This window comes from Rutilus rutilus (genome assembly GCF_951802725.1).
Source record: "Rutilus rutilus genome assembly, chromosome: 15".
NCBI classification, from domain to species: domain Eukaryota; kingdom Metazoa; phylum Chordata; class Actinopteri; order Cypriniformes; family Leuciscidae; genus Rutilus; species Rutilus rutilus.
In genome coordinates this window covers 9,902,282-9,922,966 of record NC_140220.1, presented here as the reverse complement: position 1 = coordinate 9,922,966, position 20,685 = coordinate 9,902,282, and the positions used below count along the sequence as shown (strand labels likewise).

The 20,685-nt window shown below is 35.6% G+C and overlaps 1 protein-coding gene across 1 annotated transcript in view; it reads left to right on the top strand.

Annotated features, from left to right (window-relative positions):
• The first annotated feature begins 10,369 nt into the window (after positions 1-10,369).
• Positions 10,370-20,685, top strand: part of ehd3 (EH-domain containing 3) — a 28,349-nt gene continuing 18,033 nt past the window's right edge. Inside the window, exons 1-3 of the mRNA XM_084432365.1 lie at positions 10,370-11,164; positions 14,793-14,969; positions 17,080-17,177. Coding sequence (XP_084288491.1) covers positions 10,938-11,164; positions 14,793-14,969; positions 17,080-17,177 — 502 coding nt within the window. The 5' untranslated portion in view covers positions 10,370-10,937. The remainder of the gene's footprint in view (positions 11,165-14,792; positions 14,970-17,079; positions 17,178-20,685) is intronic.

The window sequence follows — 20,685 nt, the reverse complement described above, 5'->3', positions numbered from 1 at the left end:
AGTTTGCAATGGCATCACAAACCACAACCATCCAATCAATTCCCCAAGGACAAAATCAAGTCCCGCCCCACATTTTTTCTTGTTCGAGAAGCCGTTTAACTCTGATATACATCCCAATAGGGAAGAAAAGGCTATTGCATCTTCTGTTATGCTGACTTTTAACAAAAAACATTCACTCAAAACACACCAGATTCAAACTCAGGACGCCAGCATTATTGTAACGGTCATCAGCTGGAGTGCCCTTGAGAGCCACCTGAGGGCACTCCACATCAGACTATCATTATTCACTCACTACTACAATTCCCATAATTCACTGCCCGGACTCATCATTCCTGATTATCACATTCACCTGTGTCTCATTATATTGTTTAGTTCACCCCATATAAACCTGGTTCACCTCATCATTCCCTGCGAAGTCTTGTACGTTATTCCACTGCATTTCTGAGCATTTCCTTTGTTGTCGTTGTTAATCCTGGTTCTTGATCTCTGCCCGTGTCCTGGTTTTCCTGTTTCTGCCTCACCCTCTGGATTTGTCTGTTTGTTTGATTGACTGCCTGTGTATGACCTTTGCCTGGATTTTGATTACGATTCTGTTTAACCCTTTAAATAAAACTGCATTTGGATCTTCTACCCTCGTGTCTCGGAGCAGTACGTAACAATTATAATTCCATTGCACACTATATTTCTGGCCTGTCCTGATATTTTTATCACTTTTATCTGGTCACCTCATGTGACCCACTGATCATTTAGAACATCACCTTCTCTATCCTCAATTAGGATGTCATCCATCATGGCTGTAGCACCAAATCCCCACTCCAGTCAGAGAGGTGACAAAGAGCTGAACTGTGGGAAGAGTGCCTGAGTGTCTGACAGAGGGAATCACTCCACATGAGTGCACCTGACTGGCAGTGGCAGGACGTCACCTTTAATCTCTTTACTGACAAAACTCATTCAGTTCTTCAACAACAGCTCATTTGCATCATGCTACATTACATACAGAATGTGTTGATATTAAGAGTTCAAATTGTTTAGATGATAACTCTATTCTTCTGTGAGATTGCTTGCATTGATGTAGCTCCTCGCTCTCAGTTGAAGCTGTCTTGTTCCGTGTCTGATGAATTAATCCGCCATTCAAGCAGCGTTCATTCACTCACATTTCACATGTTCTTGAAAGCAGAAATTCTGCAGACATTAGTAACAATGACCAAAAACATCACACTTTAAATAGCCAAAAAAGGTAACCCTTACAGACTTAACCCAGCTAACAGGGGACATTCTCAGAACTTTGGATAATGTTCTGTTAGGGTTCTCTCAAAGTTATGAACAAACGTTCTTACAGTAACGTTAACAGAATGTTCTTTTAAAGTTATTTGGCATTAAATAATGTCCTCAAAACATTATCACAAAAAAACTAACATTATTTACACATCATTCATGGAACTTTTTTTCCCTGAAACGGTTTAGTTGGATGTTTATCTAATGTTTTTTTTTTTTTATGTTATAGCTAACATTCCTAGCCTGGGTGCCAGCCCGAACCCCGCCCACAACATTTTTTGGTCGGGAAGTTCGGTCTGGACTCGCTCCGTTGAGGAGCTATTATGCCCGAACAAAAATTGTTCGGACCAATCAAATTGTCAGGGCGGGCTTTATACGATGATGGACAGATGAGCAACGGTAACGTAATCATCCACGTCACCAAAGAGCGCTTGATTTGAATTAGTTTACAACAAAGACGACTGCTGCTGGAGAATTGAGATTTCACGAGTTCACATTTACAAATAAGTCAGATAGAATAAATGCGTATATAAGATTTCACACAAATAAGTCGATAGAATAAATGCGTATATGACGTGCTGTCCGAGGGAGGGGGCTGTGGGCTCGGTAGCCATACTCCCCCGTATTCCTGGTTGTGAGAGAACAAGACAAGAGTGAGGATTCGGGGTGGTGGAGGGATGCTGAAAAACTGTCAAGGAGTGTTAGGTAAGTTTACAGAGTGAAATTTGTACGTGCTCCTCCCGAACTTTGTTTATGAAACATCATGTGTAGATTCCGCCATCGCGTCTGTTATAGAAGATATCGACAGCGCATTCATTTTAAAAGAGGAACAGAGAGCCGCGACATTTTGTTGGTTGAAAATATGAATGAAGAACATGCGTCATTTACTCCGTTGCTCTGATTGGTTGTAGGTCTATCCAATTGAGTGCAGAGTTTTTTTTTTTTTCCTGGTTCGGTTGAGACACACCCCATAATCAAATCTCTATGGAGAAGTATCAGACTCACATTCTGACTAGAATCTGAGTATGACGACGTCAGGCTATAACATTCCCATAATGGTTTGCAAAATGATAAAATGGAATCTTCTCTTAACGTTTTGTCTCTAAACCATTTTAACATGAACATGAAGAAATAACATTACTGGAAACATTATCATTCATTTTGATAATACATTTTGGTTAGACTTTATTTCGATGGTCCACTTTAGACATTCTACTAAGTAACTTGTCAACTACATGTCAAATAACTCTCATTAGTAGACTGTAGTTAGGTTAGCGTTACGTGTTAGGGTTCAGGTTGGTTGAATAAGTTAACATGTAGTTGCAAAGTTACTTATAGTCAGTCTGTTGGGGAGCATAAAAATAAAGTGTTAGCAGATATGACAGTACTCAACACTCTAATAATGACTGATAGTTGACATGTAGTTGCAAATTTACTAGAATGTCTAAACTTGACCGTCGAAATAAAGTGTTACCCATATTTTTGTTAGCTGGGAAATTCTTGTATGCATTTCAAAATGAGTCATGTCTTCATGGTCACCGTGATTTTGCCAAGTAAGACATGTTCCTGGATCAACATATTTTGCTGATTTCAGGACAAAAATGTAATCCTAACCCTATCCTTACCCCTAAACCTAACATAACCCGTAACTTATCCCTGAAATCAGAGGGAAATAATGGGTGAATAACACTGATGTAGAAGCACCTAACGTCTAAACTTGACATAAATTGTAAACTTGTCCCTCAAATTTGATTGATTGTTTGAAATGTTGTTCCAGGATCAACAAATGGTGATCCAGGAACATGTTGTATTTGATGAAATCACATTCACCATGTCTTCATGCATAGGATTAGGATGTGAATCTATACACTAGAACCAGAATAAATCATTTCTGCAGTTATTAGCCTGCTGGCAGAGTGAAAATGCCTTCATATAAAAACTGAAATCTCATCAACCACTAAAGAAGCACAATAAGATCATAATGTATCCATCTAAAAGGCAATAGAGAATTTAGCGTAATAAAATCATTGTTATTTCTAACATTGATCTTTTGCTGAAAGTCAGGCAGGAAAATCGGAGTCGCACATCATGCAGCAGCAGGCGTCCACGGGAAGTGATTCTGGACAACGTGGGAACACACTGAATTGCCTTAATGGCCATAATAATGTTCAGCTATTAGCGTAGGGCAGTAATATTTGATATAGGCCACACATTTACAGTGCTGTTTAATCCTGTTGCGCAGTGGACGGCAGTGCTTTGATTGACCCACTAATATGCCAGTGGTTCTGACCCACCTGCAGTTTAGTCCATCAGTCCATTAGCTTCCTCACCATTAGTGAGTGAACCATCTCACTCTGTCCTCCTTTCAAACCCTCCATCACTCCCACCACCATACATTTGCATGCACATTATGCCTTTTTATCTTATTTTAACCCTTTGAACACTACTCACTGTGCATTTATTTAGTTTTTTGTCTAACTTCTGATAATAGAGTGTGAATATAAAACTAGAAGTCCTCCCACAAGAAATGTTACATGTTTGCATTGCTCAAAAGATGTTTTATTCAAAGTCAACATGAAACAGCATTCACAATACACAAATAATTCCATAATGTGATATATTTCTGTGTAACAGGATATCACATGAGAAAAAAAAAATGTAGGGTGTGACTTGATTTTATCCACTTAGAAACTGATTGAATAATCAAAAATAATAAGAGCACAGTTATGTCAGAGGCAGAGCAAGAAAATTATTTTATTTTATTTTATTTATTATACAGATGATTCATTCACAAAAGGCTTAGGAACATATATCAAAGAAAACAGTAAAACAAAATAATTTTAGTTTTGTCTTATATTTCTTCTAAAATCCCTTTAGGAGAAATAAAAGAGACAGTTGTTGACAAATCTAGTTTAGTCATGAAACTCGAGAGGGTGCAGAGTGATCGTGCTTGACATGCAATCTACAAGCAATCACATCATTACTGAATGGCACAAGCTGATTGGCCTATGTTGATCCTGCAGTCAATGAGAGTGCTTGTTCAACATTTAAATAGTCTGGCTCATTGTTTGCTGTGAGCTAGTTTTGCAACGCGTTATCAGAGTTCCTCTGAAATCCTCCACCTGTCTAGATCTGCTACAGGATTTATGCAGCAGCAGCATATCTTACATGCCAAAGTAGAGCTATAAAATGAAAGTGGACAATCTGTGACAGATCATTTGGTTTAAAAATAATCTGAATACAAAACGTTTGAGTTCATGATGAGCTTGCTGATTTTTCATTGCATACTTCAATACCTTGCCAAATCTGTGCACAGTTTGTAGAGACACTGATGAGGTCTCATCTGAAACAATGACTGGGGTGTTTGAAGTCTTCTTTTGGTTTCTGTAATCCGCTGTCTGTGAATGCCGTCTAGAAGCAACAATTGAGATATTACTGTAAAGAGATCTCATTTGTGATATTTCTTTTCTGACTGGATTACCCAGAGCTAGCTGCAAAAACCCTAACAGCTGATATGGTAAATAAAACATAATTTTAACAGGATTGAAAAATACGCCTTGGCGTTTATGCTATTAAACACTCCACTGTATGGCTTAATATGTGTGTATAATTGGATCCTTGTGGAGCCACTCAAACTGTTAAATGCTCAGAATGAGCTGCCAGCCCACATCTCAGCTCAAGAGGAGAGTGAGAGAAAATACTTTTTTTTTCTTTTCTTATCGATACAGTAATGCTACACAACCATGCCCTGTTAGGAAATTGGACGTGTGACAAAAGTGCAAGAAGATAAATGCAGGATGGTATTCTTGAATTTAAGTAAGCTCTATTTGTGATACCACTATTTACAGATCTGCCCAGATAATTCAAGAGTGAATTGGCACAAACAGGTAGCAGGTCTTCATAGCCTCGTGGGCTCCACCAATGTGACAGAATCACACAAACACAGGCTAGATGCTATGCCTGGTGAACTCATCAAGATGTATGACAGATTATAAATCAAGTCTGCGCGAGCTGCCCCAGAGATTTAGGCCTTAAATATGATAAGACAGATGGAGCATTGCACTCCCTAGGTATCCACCTCTCTCTGCCACTTTATGAGACCGTCTCCTTTCATTGTTCCCTCAAAATTTTACTCGAACACCTTCTGCGGTTTCTCTTGAGATTGCATTCCAATGTTTATTCTGATGTTTATGGCTGCATTAAGCGAATGGTTAACCCAAAAATTACAATTATGTTTTCTCATCCTCATTATTACACGGCACACTAGAATTATTGATTCTGATTGGTCAGTTACTGCATTCCACAATTTCCTAATTCTTGATGTCGTCCATGGAAACACTGGACTGTACATCACTCTGATCGTAATGTAAATCGGTACTATTATCCCTCAGATCACACTACAAACTTGCACTTTCTTGTTTCATACAAATGCAGCTCCATCTAGTGTCATTTTCACAACAATCAGTTTTCACCATGAATATTACTGTAATATTGCTGCAGCATTCATCCTGTTGCTAGGCCAATTTTTTTTTATACATTGAAATGGATTTTTTTTTCTTTCTTTGGGGAGGTTTTAAGATAATAGGCCTATACAGGTAAATAAAATAACTTAATCTCAAATTAATATTTTATGACCATGCACTTATTCATTGTGGGTCATGATGGAAAATGGATAAATCCGGTCACTGTTGCAAGTGAGTTTTGATATGTGCATTTTGGAAAATGTCTCCTTTTGTGTTTAACAGAAGAAACTAGGTATTGGTTTGGAAAAATGTTACATTGAGTAAATAATGACATTTATTCATTTAATAATGGCCAACTTACTATGATATAACTACCAAAGAAAAAGATTAAAAAAAGATAAAACCACACTGTGGATGTTTTTCACATTAAAGTGATAGTTAGGTCAAATAGGTCATCATTTACTCACCCTCATTCCAAAACTGTGTGACTTTCTTTCTTCTGTAGAACATAAAAGAAAATATTTTGAAAAATGTGTTGGGGGTAATCTGGCCATTTAATGAAAGGCAATGGTCACCAAAACTATTTAATTACCAACATTCTTCAAAATACCTTCTTTTGTGTTTCAGAGAAGAAAGAAAGCCATACAGGTCATACAGTGAGTAAATGAAGACAACATTTTAATTTAGGAGTGTCTTTGATAGGCTACTTGTATAGCTTTGATACAGTGCACATTCCTGCTGAATTTAGACACATTCACGGTGCTAAAGGGGCAAAGTCTTCTTATCATACACACTTATTTTGCTTTGATCGTTCATTAGGCAAACTACTGTTGTGTCACAGTACTACTGTACAACAGTTGGCTCTTGTAATGGGATTCAGAGAGCAACATGAACAGCCTCAGGCCTTCATGCACATGAAACAGAGCTTAGCAGAAGTGTGTCTTCCTATCTGTTGTGCTTCATCAGCCACTAACAAGGACAACAGTGGTATACAATACAGGTCCTGAATATTAAATAGTCAAGTTTCAATTATCTTCCTTTTTCAATTATAAAAATTCAGCCCCTCATCTAGGAAACCGTGTCATCGTTGTTTGCTTCCATGTTCCTTTAATCAAAAATACAAAGGAGAGGAACGTTGTTTCTGCTCTCTATTATGACCAAACTGCTTCACAGCATATTACATCTGTTATCTGACTCTATCTTTTAACTCACAAGAATGTAATAATAATATGATCTGATTACAGCAGCAGCAGTTTGTTTTCATTTGTTTCTCCAGTAATCCTGTTTTGTCCTCGACTTGAATTTAACTTTGAAACGAAAGACCAAACCCGTTTGTGTGACTGACGTAGACATCACGTGGTAAACGCATAAAGTCGCACTTTCCACCCTTTTATGTACTTTGGAAGTGTTGATGTATTAAAATTTCCAGTCTGTGAGGTTTGACCCAATATATTTTCGCTTAACTTTGCTGTAACATTACATCAGCATATTCATCCACGGCTTTATGAATTGGACAGTGAGTGTCAACAAGTGTTGTTATCACATTGTTATCATTACACAACGTTTATTTGAGTACAAACATTTTAGAATAATCACTCAAGAGGGAAAAATTTGAAATGTAACATCATCAGTCTATCAGTCTATTCGAAGTTAGTGTTTCGTTGTCTTATTGCACCATCTAGTGGTGTGGCCTATTTAGACGCTTATTTGTACTCTTCATAATTTGCATTCTAGCATTTAAAAAACTCGATTTGATAAACATTTCTTGTTTTCTATTTCCTGTTTATTTAATGAGTATGCTTTTTAAAGTGATACATTTAAAAATACATTTCCATAGGCTTTCTTTATTGTGAAAATATACTTTTAGTATAAAAAATATTTACTGTATCCTCTTCCATTCCTCTAAAGTATGTGGTACCCTAACTTAAACTATGCTGAATATTGCCTACAGGCTTATCTTCTTTTAGTATATTTAATTTGTTCTGTCATGATTCACTACAGTCTTTGGGCCCACCTCATAGTCTTTCTTGGAAGTTATTACAACTGAACATGCCATAGGCCTATAAATCTATAGGCATATATAATTGTCACATTCTTGGTTTGTTCTATTCAACACACACGAAGATGTACGAATTCAAAAGTCTTCAGATAATACACAGGAATACAAAATAGCATAAACACACTCAAAGTAAAGATGATAACCGACAGTAAAGCAAACAAGGGGTACTAAATAGGACACAGGTGTAATAATAAACCAAGGAGATTAACAAGACTAAACTGCAAGGAAACACAAGAAACAAAAGCATGAATGAAAACAATGAAATCTAACATAACCCTGATAATAATATAATATAGGCTATATTATGTAACAATTGAATTATAGGTGAGCACAAGAAAGCAATGTACTGAAATGTTTGCTCATGCTTGTCTAGTTTTTAATTCATGTGCACTTTTGCACTATGCAGTTTATAAAATAAAAATATATTTTTCTAGACTTTCTCCAGTCTGGATCTAATTCAGTGTGTGGTTAGCAATTTCTTTGTTTGTCAACATTGACTTTTTGGGCTCTATACACATGAGGCAAAAAGGATTCTACCTATTTTGAGCACAATAATTTCTTCTATTACCTTTTTGAAATTTGACATGCTTCATTATCAAGTTTGTTGCTCTACAAAGGCTTGCCACCAGGTGGACATTTTCAACCGCACTTGTTTTACCTTTACACATTAGATATGCGAATATAGCCAGTATGTATATGGGATGCTATGATTAACCCTTGTGCATCCTTATGGACATTTTTGTCCTTTTCAGTTTTGTTTTTTTGATCACTTTGCCTGTGTTAATGCTAACTGCATAAAATTTGGCACGGGTGTGTATTTTTATTGGAATTTTACTATTTCATCACCATTTCCTTTAAAAAATCTATTTTGCACTAGTTACACAAAATACTTCCTCTCAGGACCTTTTGGAAAATCAACAATCTGCCAAGGGTCTTCTTTAAAATGAGACCAAACTTAAGTATTTGCTCCCAAGCATAGCATTTTTATGAGAGTTTTTTGACTTGGACATTTTTGTCCATTTTTTATTTATTTTTTGTTAATGTTAACTGCATGAATTTTGGCACAGGTGTGTATTTTTATTGTAATTTTACTATTTCACCCCCATTTCATTCGAAATTATTATTTTTTTGCACTAGTTACACAAAATACTTATTTATATTTTATATAAAATCTTGATTATAATGTTCATAAATATTTTTCATAAACTTAAACTTCTATAAAAAAAATGTTGGTTGCAATTTTTTCACTTTTTTCACTTCAACAACAATCTGCCAAGGGTCTTCTTTAAAATGAGACCAAACTTAAGTATTTGCTCCCAAGCATAGCATTTTTATGAGAGTTTTTTGACTTGGACATTTTTGTCCACTTTTTTTAGTTTGTTGTTAATGTTAACTGCATGAATTTTGGCACAGGTGTGTATTTTTATTGGAATTTTACTATTTCATCACCATTTCCTTTGATTTTTTTTTTTTTTTGCACTAGTTACACAAAATACTTCCTCTCAGGACCTTTTGGACAAAAATGGCCCCATTGAAACCCATTAAAACTGCATTTTTTAATCCCTGTGCCGTTTAACTATAAAATGATGCAATCTTTGTTACTGTAATAGGCTTTCATTCTGTTGGCAAGGCTTCAAAATTTACATTTTTACAATTTGTTATCAGATGGTGCCCTTTTTTCAGGTTTAGCCTATAAAGAAAATACTCGCTATATTCCTGTTTTCTGCTTCGGCATATTATAGAGCCAATTGGATAAATTATGCAATGATAATTGTGTGCGTGTGTTGGTATGGATGTCAGAGTGTGGTTGGTATGTGTGTTATAAAAAAAAAATGTGTTTGTGTGCATGTGTGTGTTTGTAGTATTGAGAGAGAAAAACTCAACTGCAAATAACAAAGCCAATCACTGTGTCACCAGTGGAGTTTTGCTGGCATCCAATGGGGAAAGTTTGGTACTGCGCCCAAACAAAATCTTACTGAAAGCTCATTTTTTGAGATTTCAACCTCAAATTTGGAACACAACTTAATATTTAGATTTATGATTTATGATTTATGAAACTTAAACCTATATAACTTTTTTTGGGATTTACTTATAAAAAACTTCAGCTATTGCTATTTAACTTCAGCAATAATCTGCCAAGGGTATTCTTTAAAATTATACCAAAGTTAAGTCTGTGCTCCCAAGCTTCAACTTTTTATGACAGTTTTTTGACATGGACATTTTTGTCCACTTTGGACCTATGTGTAACTTTTTTTAATTGATGTACAAGGGTTAAATTCAAGTGCTGATAAATAATGCTTTTCTTTTGTATTTATATTATTGAGATTTAAGTTTTCTTGGAGATACATGCCACTGTTTACTATTATATTATATTATATTATATTATATTATATTATATTATATTATATTATATTATATTATATTATATTATATTATATTATATTATATTATTTATGTTATTTATGTTATATTATGTTATATTATACATCCTTAGTTTAGTAGAAGTATGTTTTTTATTTACCAATCATTGTAATGATGTAAATAAAAATCTCTCTGGAGGAAAGCAGGAGCAGTTCCAGCCATCACCATCCGCGAGCATGGCGCTGCATCCCTGACTGAGCTCCTGTGCTCTGGGTGGGGCTTTGCCAGCAGTGGGGCATTTCCTCCAGTGTCGGGTTTCTCCAGCGCACTGGCATTTAAATCTGCTGCAGTGGAAAGCCTGTGGACGCCTGTCATCTGCTCCGCTGCAGGATTTTCGCTCTTGTTTTCTTCTCTCTTTAAAATTTCCAACACTGTGTTTATTGCGTTCGCTGAGTGATACATTGCGTCTAGCGGCGCGCGCTTTTATTCTAACAAAGCCTGAATGAAAGGCTGCCTGTTTTGCTATGTTTTTGACCGTGACATATACGCAGAATATTATATAATGCATCATATTTTGTAATTATGGTCTAGTCTTTTGTGCATTTTTGTGTCGTGAGTGGCCTAGAGACTAGGGAACATTTTCAATGGACTCTTAAATACATCTACGTCAGAAAAAAAAAGTCATTCATTTGAATACTGCTCGTTGGTGCATATTGTGATATAATTGTCCAAGGAAAACCAAAATAATCGTGTAAGGTTGCCTATTCTCGAATTGCACCATGTTCAGCTGGTTAGGAACCGATGACAGGAGGAAGAAGGATCCAGAAGTCTTCCAGACTGTCAGTGAAGGACTCAAGAAGCTCTACAAAACCAAACTGCTTCCACTGGAGGAGCACTACAAATTCCACGAGTTTCACTCTCCCGCTTTGGAGGATGCAGATTTTGACAATAAACCCATGGTTCTCCTGGTGGGACAGTATTCCACTGGCAAAACCAGCTTTATAAGGTATGATGTGTGTTTTGGCTCTTGTTAAACAGGTGCTGGTGTCCTGAGCACTGTAAGGACAACAGCCAGGAAACTTTATAATAATGTTTATTACTGTTATTCATGAGAATATATTTTAATAATTATAATATTTAACAGGATACATGTAAGAATATTTTGTGTCACGCACCTATTTTTTGTGAAAGATATATTCAGGACTGAGAAGCTCAGTAAAATCAGACAATATTCCCCATTTATGATTTATTAAAAGTCATCTCAAACAGCACCACTTAAATATTTGGTATATATTTAAATAACTGTCACAATCACATTTGCAACATCCAAAACCAGGTTTTCAAGTTCCATGTGAGATTCCTCACAATCCTATAAGCCACAAAATGTAATGACTTGTGTGATACAGACTTATCATTCATCTGTTTACATGAGAATTCCTGTGTTCATTGAATACAGATCTTGATGTTACATGCTAAACAAAGTTTAACATAGTACTATAATTTTAGCTTGGACAGAGACTGTTAACCTGTCAACAGAACAGGCCTGGCTCCAGCTCTTAAGATGTATCTGTATGACACAATGTCGCTGCTGTGGTGTGATGCTTGTCTGAGGGGTTATTTAAGGCTTTTTCAGGTCTAAAAAGAAACGCAACAAACTACTAAAGATCACCAGGCAACAAGAGACACTTCCAATGACTCCAGCATTGCCGTAGTTACTTGTTGTCACTAATAGGTTCCAGAATGCAGAAAAGTTTAGAGATGTAAATGTGGATGGAGACACACTATTTATCCATTTGAAAAGTGGTCATTCCAACATTTTTAAGACTAACCTGAAGATTATTCTGATAGATAAGTTAAACGAATAGCTTAAAGTTAGTACTTTGTAAGCAAGTGTGATATTAGGCCTGACAGTTATTTGAGCTTTTTTGTAGGTATATGCAAACATTCTGAATTCATTAAGCAAGTTGTAGATTTTTTAAACAATTATATAATGCTAAAATTTTAACGAATCAACTTTTCTTCTAACTGTGAATGATACTACTGTTCAAAATTGGGGTCAGTAAAAACATTTTTTGAAAGAAATCTTTTATTCAGCAAAAATGCATTAAATTGAAGTGACATTATAGACTTCTGAAGAAAAAAATCTATTTTGAATGCACTGAACAGCATTTATTATGAAAAAGCCTTTGATGTATTACGGTTTCCACAAAAATATCAAGGTGCATCACTGATAATAATATGTTTCTTGAGTGATAAATCAGCATATTAGAATGATTTCTGAAGTATCATGTGACACTGAAGACTGGAGTAATGATGCTGAAAATTCAGCTTTCCCAGAATAAATAAAAATTTTAAATGTATTAAAATAGAAAAGTTCTTTTAAATTGTAATAATATCTCAAAATATTACTGTTTTTAATGTATTTTTTTAGTAAATAAATGCAGTCTTACAGTATGTTGACCATAAACTCCTTTAAACATTTTACCAACCCCTAAACTTTTGAATGTTAGTGTATATTTCTGATTCATAACCATCATAAAATGTAATGTCATTGGCTGTAGTTCATTTTAATAACATAATCTGGGATTTTTTTAATAACTATGCCATGTTTGTACTAGAGGTGAGCCTTAAATGTGATAGTGAGGTATTGTCCTGCACTAGCAGTAACAAATGTGCCTTCTCACTTTGGCTCTGGCTCCCTTTCCTCCTGTGCATTATTCATAAGGGTCGTGAGAGCCTCAGTGGACACAGTGTCTGTTCTGCTGACTGCACAAATAACTATGAAAGAAAATAAGCTCAACTTTCTCTGTATGTTTCCTGAATGTGCGAAAACCCACACTTCATAATAATGTCATGAGGAGTTTCGTGCTGAATCTTTTCAACATGGTCGCATAATACAAAAGTGTTGCTCTGATTCATTTTCGTCACTTTGTTTATTATAAATGGTGGAGATAGCCCTGGTTTTGACATCACAGTTGTAGCTCATGAATGTTAATTAGATTATGCACAAACATTTAAAATTATATTTTACCATTTTAATAGATTAAATACATTATGTGATGTATAGACCAATATTTTTTAAATGTTTATTTTAAATTTTATGCTCAAAAACACTAATATTGTCAATTATTATTCCAATTTAAGATAACTGTTTTAATATAATTATTTATTCTTGTAAGTAACTGCAAAGCTGAATTTTCAGCATCATTTCTCCAGTCTTCAGTGTCACATGATCCTTCAGAAATCATTCTTATATGCTGATTTGATGCTCAAGAAACATTTATCAGAGAAGCTCGCAACAACGTGTTGCTGTAAAATCTAAAAATATTCCCCATTTATGATTTATTAAAAGTCATCTCAAACACCACCACTTAAATATTTGGTATATATTTAAATAACTGTCACAATCACATTTGCAACATCCAAAACCAGGTTTTCAAGTTCCATGTGAGATTCCTCACAATCCTATAAGCCACAAAATGTAATGACTTCAGTGATACAGACTTATCATTCATCTGTTTACATGAGAATTTCTGTGTTCATTGAATACAGATCTTGATGTTACATGCTAAACAAAGTTTAGCATAGTTCTATAATTTTAGCTTGGACAGAGACTGTTAACCTGTCAACAGAACAGGCCTGGCTCCAGCTCTAAGATGTATCTGTATGAATTGGTGCTCAAGAAACATTTATCAGTTGTGCACCTTAATATATCAATTTAATGCATCCTTGCTGAATAAAAGTATACATTTCTTTAAAAAAAATAATAATAATTCGTACTGACCCCAAACTTTTTAACGATTGTGTATATTTTGAGCCAGGGACAGATTTGTTTTCATTTTGTTTTGTGATTTTACAGGGTTACAGAAAAAAGATAGATAACTTCCTCTGTATTAGATACACTGGCCTTGGCAAAACATCCAAATGACGCCAGTGTTCTGTTGACACTCTTGTGTTACTAGCATAAACTGCAGCTAATAAGTTTAGAGCTGAGGCCAAGTGTCCTGTAGTTACTCAAACACTCATTTTGACCTACACTGTATTCCAAACAGTCTCAGTGCCGTCACATGTCCACAGCAGGGTTTGTTTGAATGACTCCGTTCCGAGAAGAGTAAACATTATCTTAGCAAACTCGCATTCTCTTTTAGAGTGTTGCTTTAACCATCTGAATCGTGTGAACATGGTCTTATGAAGTGTCCATTACAGGGATGGATCCCTAAGTCTGAGAACACAATGGAATTTTGGGACATGTTGTGATTTGTATAGTCACGGCGTGTACAAATAACAAGGTCACATGAGACACAGTGACTATACAAATCACAACATGTAAATAGGAAAATGTTGACCTTATTTTGTCACTTATTGGGAGCAGTATGCTAGCTGGAGCCGTTTACCTCCAGTCTTTGTGCTAAGCTAGGCTAGCGGTCAGACAGAGTCACGGCACGCACGGAGATGAAAAGGGTATGTGTGGACTTATTTAACTCTGGGGGATACGGTGAATAAGCTAAAGTCCCAAAAAGTCTGCATGTTCCTTTAAGTACTGTTAAACTTTTAAAATGTTTATTTTTATATTTATTTTACACATGATAATGTCCGTTAGAAGTGTTTTGATCTAAATGAATCTCTTTTTATAGATATCTCCTGGAGCAGGACTTCCCTGGTATGCGGATTGGTCCAGAACCCACAACTGACTCCTTCATAGCAGTGATGCATGGCAACATGGAAGGACTAATTCCAGGAAACGCACTGGTTGTGGATCCCAAAAAACCCTTTCGGAAACTCAACGCCTTTGGCAATGCCTTCCTTAACAGGTTAGATTAAAACAATAATGTTTTATTTTAGTTCTCATGCTAAAGAGGCAATAAATCAAGTTAGGCTACATTCAAAAGTTTGTCATACAATTTCACAGTTATGACTCTTTTTTTTATTATTAATTGTTTTAGTGTCATAATTAAGTAATTCAAGTAATGAAGAAAAGTATTACATTTGGGTATTGTTTACATTTATGAATAAAAAAAATTGCCAATAAAATTATGCATTTCCTATATATTCTATATTATAAATACAATGAGAGAAATAACATACCTTATCACACAATGTTAAGGCAATATCCAATTCAGTTTTTGAAGCAAGGAATTTTGATAGATCAGACAATTCCATGGGGGTGATTCGTTTTCTTGCCTGAAAAACGTTTCCATAAATCTTCAACTAAAAAAAATGTCAGAAGTAACATGGTCTTCCTGACTCATGATGACATCACAGAGGGGGCTGGTGCTAGGCAACATTCCTCCTCTTGATTGAGTTTCCTCATGCTGTCTGATCCACTGACCTCCCGTCACGTGATTAAGCCACAGACAGAAAAGAGCTCACCAGCATAAGCAGGCTGTCATTTACAGTCTGAAAATTACTCAACAATAAATGTGTGCATGATAGAGTGACAGTTTTATGAATAAATCCCTAAGGATGCAATCGCATGCGTGTGATTATTTGTGCAAGTGGTCTGTGCTGCACGTAGTAGTCTGAGGGTTTGGCAGGCTGTGCTGCTTGTTGTGCAAATCAGCAGAAAAACTCTTTGCCTTTTGCAATCGAGAATCAACCAAGTTGCATATTTTTGAAACTGTCTCATGCAATTCTGTCAGAAGACCAGCAACACACACTTTTTAAGAGATAATTCACCCATAAATGAAAGTACTGTCATCATTTACTTAACCACCATGTCAGTCCAAACCTGTATGACTGACTTTCTTCTGTGAGAAGATAGTTTGAAGAATGTCAATATGAAAAACAATGGGGACCAAAACAATGACCTCCATTGTGTGGACAAAAAAAAATAGTTTGAGTTCCACAGAAGAAAAGAATGACATGAAGTTGAGTAAATGGTTACAGAATTTTTGGTGAAATTCCTCTTTACCATCTTTACCGTCTTTCTGCAAATAAAATTTCTCTTCACAGTTTGGTACAAGGAGGTAGTAAACATGCTCATGTGATATTACTTGTCATGCACCCTTTTTGGCAGTGGGTTTATGTAATTTGAAATGCTTGAGACAACTGCCCTGGTTTTCAGATATATTTTTAGATATGTATATAATTTATGAATGCACAAATAGCAGCAGCTCAGTGTACATGGTGTAAACTACTGCATATAATTATAGACAATACAAGCAAGACCGCTACAAATATGGTTATTTTGCAATTCGATACTTTTTTTTATTTTGAGTAGTTTCTCATATTAAATAAAACTCTCCAGCTTAAAACTTAATATTTGGCCTAAACCTCTAGATATTTTGTACTTGCGTGAGGTTTGGTGCCAGATGTTCAGTAAATGTTCATGCTAGAATGTTCTCTTCAGTGCTTTCAAGTTGTTTGTGTCCAACATGTTCTAATAGTAACGGTCAAAAGAAGAGCAAATGATGTTAGGAAAAAGTTTCCCTAGCCTGAAGTCCTTAGCAATTCACTCCAAAACATGACACACTTTTTCTGGGCCTAGTTCACACACTATAAGCCACAAAAGCCATGCACAACATTTTGGCTTGCTTTTAAAGCGTCTCAGGGCCGACATTTTTACTCAGGCTATAAAAATGTAAAGTCTTACTTGCTTTTTATGTTTTAGCATGTCCAACTTGGTCAAACTGCAGGGGTAAAATAATGGTTTATGGCACTCTGCTCCTTATTATCTATGCCAAGTTACTGCAACTTCACAGTTTTGCATATTTAGGACTTTTTAGTTGAGCGCTTGTTGAGCACAAGCTCAAATCAAGAATTAAGCATAAAACTGTAGAAAGTGGGATGAATATTTTCACTTTAAAGAGAGAAGAAGCACAAGCTCAAATCAAAAATGAAGAATATAAGTGTAGAAAGTGGGATGAAGAAGGATTGCAGTGTCCTTGAGTGTGACTCCTGTTTGTTTGGGTTGGCCTTCAGGTTTGTGTGTGCCCAGCTACCCAATCCTGTTCTGGAGAGCATCAGTGTGATTGACACTCCAGGAATCCTGAGCGGAGAGAAACAAAGGATCAGCAGAGGTAACCGACTGCCAAAATGCATAAACGCACATGTGCGCAAAATAAAAATGTCGACTGACCCAGGAGCTATTGTATATACACTACTGTTCAAAAGTTTGGATCGGTACACTTTTTTTTTTACTGGTTTTGAAAGAAGTCTCTTATATAGCAAGTTGCTCAATATTTTTGTGGAAACCCTGAAACATTTTTTATTTTTTTTCAGGATTCTTTGATGAATAGAAAGTTCAAAAGTACAGCATTAATTTGAAATAGTAATCTTTTGTAAAAATCTTACTGATTCCAAACCTCTGAACTGCAGTCTACATGATATCAGATGCATATGCAGTTTCTCCTTGGCTTCCCCAAAACTTCTCAAATTAAGTAATTAAGTTGGATTTGCCAAACCTTAATTTCATTATACATGTTTGTACTGTTTTTTTTTTTTGTTGTTGTTTTTTTTTTTTAGCCTGGTTGAAAACTAGACCATTCTCAGTAGTAACTGAGTTATGGTCTGGCAAAGCTTCATTAATAACTCATTTCCAAAGGGGCGTCACCAACGGACGTCGCTCAAATGCCTCTGGGCGCAATTGGATAGACCTAAAACCAATCAGAGCGATCGTCATCGTGTAAAGCCATATGCTGCATCCCAATTCGCCTAAGTTACACTACGCCATAAAAGTATGTACTCTTTTTGTGAAGAAAAGGTATTTACTTTTGAATGTGTAGCAAAAAAGTAGGCAAGCTTTGGGACATACTGCTTCGTCATCTTTATCGGACGGATCTGTCGGGTGCATCCTGTCACGTAAACTGCACTGTCAATCATCTTGTCACAGTTAAAATCCTCTATTAAATCTAATTTAATTTCCTACCGTTTCGGAGAGAAATGTAGTAGCACGTTCATCTGCCAGTGAGTCTTTCATGGAGACTGTCCTTCATGTGTTTGCAATTTGAATATAATAATGCATTTAAAAGTTGGTGCGCTTCACCAACGGACGTCGCTCAAATGCCTCTGGGCGCAATTGGATAGACCTAAAACCTCAACGTTTCTGGTGCCTCGATTTGGACGGATTAGAAATGGGCTCTTTGCCAGACTACTTGCAGAGCAAATCTAAATTTGCTGGAAGTTTGTCTGGGTTTTCCCAGGCTAGTTTTGTTTTGTTTTTTGCAGGAAATTGTCAAATATTAAGGTTTGGAGGTTTAAAGTTGATCATTTTACACATTAGCAATACTAGATGTAATAGCTTACTATTGTTTTGGTTGGTTATACCAGTCCATACCAGAACAGCACATCAAGTTCATGTGATTTAAAATTTGAATACTAGTTCTTTGTTTTCCCTGTGACTGAAAAAGTCACAACTGAAAAAGATGTTCCTTAGGAAATTCTAACCACAAGACTTGATCTTGAAAAAAGTTTTTCAGTATTTGTCCATGATTTTCTCATGAAGAGTAACAGCATGTGATGGTGTATTGTGTAAGTGAAGTTTCAATCTGTTTTTAATTGTGATGTGTTGAAAGTCTTAGAACATGGTGAGACGAGGCTTTATCAAGAAGAAGGGTGTTGTTTTGGCTTCTAAACTATAAGGACATATACAAAATTAAATGGCCTCATAGCAGGCCTTATAGTGTGAAACTAGTGCATAAAACGTAATAGACTAACAAACAATAGTTTTGCACCAAAGGGGATAGGTTTGCACCAAATATCTTTTCATCCACCGCTGTATTTGTGGCAGGGAATGGTTGGTGTGTGCTTCTTTTCATGCTCTGGTTTGTTGCTTATAGTGATGGATAACAAGTTTGGCAGATATTTTGATACTAATTTGGTTTTATAATACAAGAAAACACGGAAAGCCCGAAAATTTGTCGGAAAGCATTGTCTCATAAAAGATGGAAATTTCTGTCAATGGTGGCGAAAGAGTTAAACAGTTGATAGGAAAACGACCTTATGTTTAAGTGTTTGTACAACTCTTATCTATTTGAGTGTTGATTATTAAATAAGTTTAATTAATTAATTAATTTGGTTTTGGTTTTCGTCCAAGTGCTTCCTGAATTTTCGGCCCAGAATTTTCATTTTGGTGCATCTCTACTTTCATATATAAATGACATTTCAGTGATATAAAAAATACTATACAGTAACTTCTAGTTAAATTACTGTACAGATGGCCTTGTAACAACAATTAGCACATGGTTACTTCATCACTCATTCAGAAATCTCTATTGCAGCTGAGGGTAGTATTGCCACTGTGCTTCCTGGCATCAGCACTTTTCATTTAACCCAGTCACCGCACTGAGCCTCACAGACCGAACTGATACACCAGAGGATTATAGGCACTCATGTTTCTGAGGCCTGAGCCAAGAGCCGGGCTCCCCAAGGTCATTTCAGATGTGATTTCAGAGAACAAATATTTAGCAGCCCACATTTGTGCAGAAAGTAGTAAATGTTGGTTTAGAGGTGGTCACTTTAGTAAAATTAGTCGTCATCTGATACTTGAGCCTCTCTAAAAATTATTTGTACTACTGCAGAACAGAAGTACAAGTTCTGTGCCTACAGAGGCACCAAATAGATGATAGATGCACAGTACTAGTGTATACATTCAATACTGCCTACTATTTTTAAAAATATCATGTGAAACAGTATGCATTATGTAATGATAATCATTTCAAACAGGAGTATGCTACAATGTTGTCATATTACATTTGGCGTACTGCAGTCATCTCAGAAATGAAAACTATTTAGCATGCATCTGTGTTTGTGTAAGAAAATGTCCTAACTTTTAGTCGATCAAATATTGGGGGGAAAAATGTCATGGTAATAGGATGTTTACTGGAAAAGGAAGGCCAAGCACATTGCATTGTGGGATACAGTGACCCGTAGTGTGCTTTGGTTGAATACTCCACATTTTTGGCAAATATATTCCAGATATCTCATCTATATACATACTTTTTTTTTATTCAGTACATACACAGTATACACTAGCGTTCAAAAGTTCGGGGTCAGTAAATTTGAAGGATTTAATAATTTTTTTTCAGTAATAATGCTTTAAATTGATCAAAAGTGACAGTAAAGATTTATAAAAGACTATTGTATTTCACATTGCAAATAAATGCCATTCAAATAAATCTAATTTCAAATTCAAATTTGAAATTCTATTTCAAATAAATGCCATTCTTTTGAACTTTTTATTCATCAAAGAATCGTGAAGAAAAAAGCAATGTGTCATGGTTTCCAATGTTTTCAACATTGATAGTAATAGGTAATATTTCTTGAGCATCAAATCAGCATATTAGAATGATTTCAGAAGGATCATGTGAAACTGAAGACTGGAGTAATGATGCTGAACATTCAGCTTTGCCATCACAGGAATAGATTACATTTTAAAATATATTAAAATAGAAAACAGTCAATTTAAATTAATAAAATGTTACACTATTTTTATATTTTTTTATATTTTTTACTGTGCTTTTGATAAATACAGCAGTGATGAGCATAAGACTTCTTTCAAATATATTTTACAACATTTAAAAACATTTA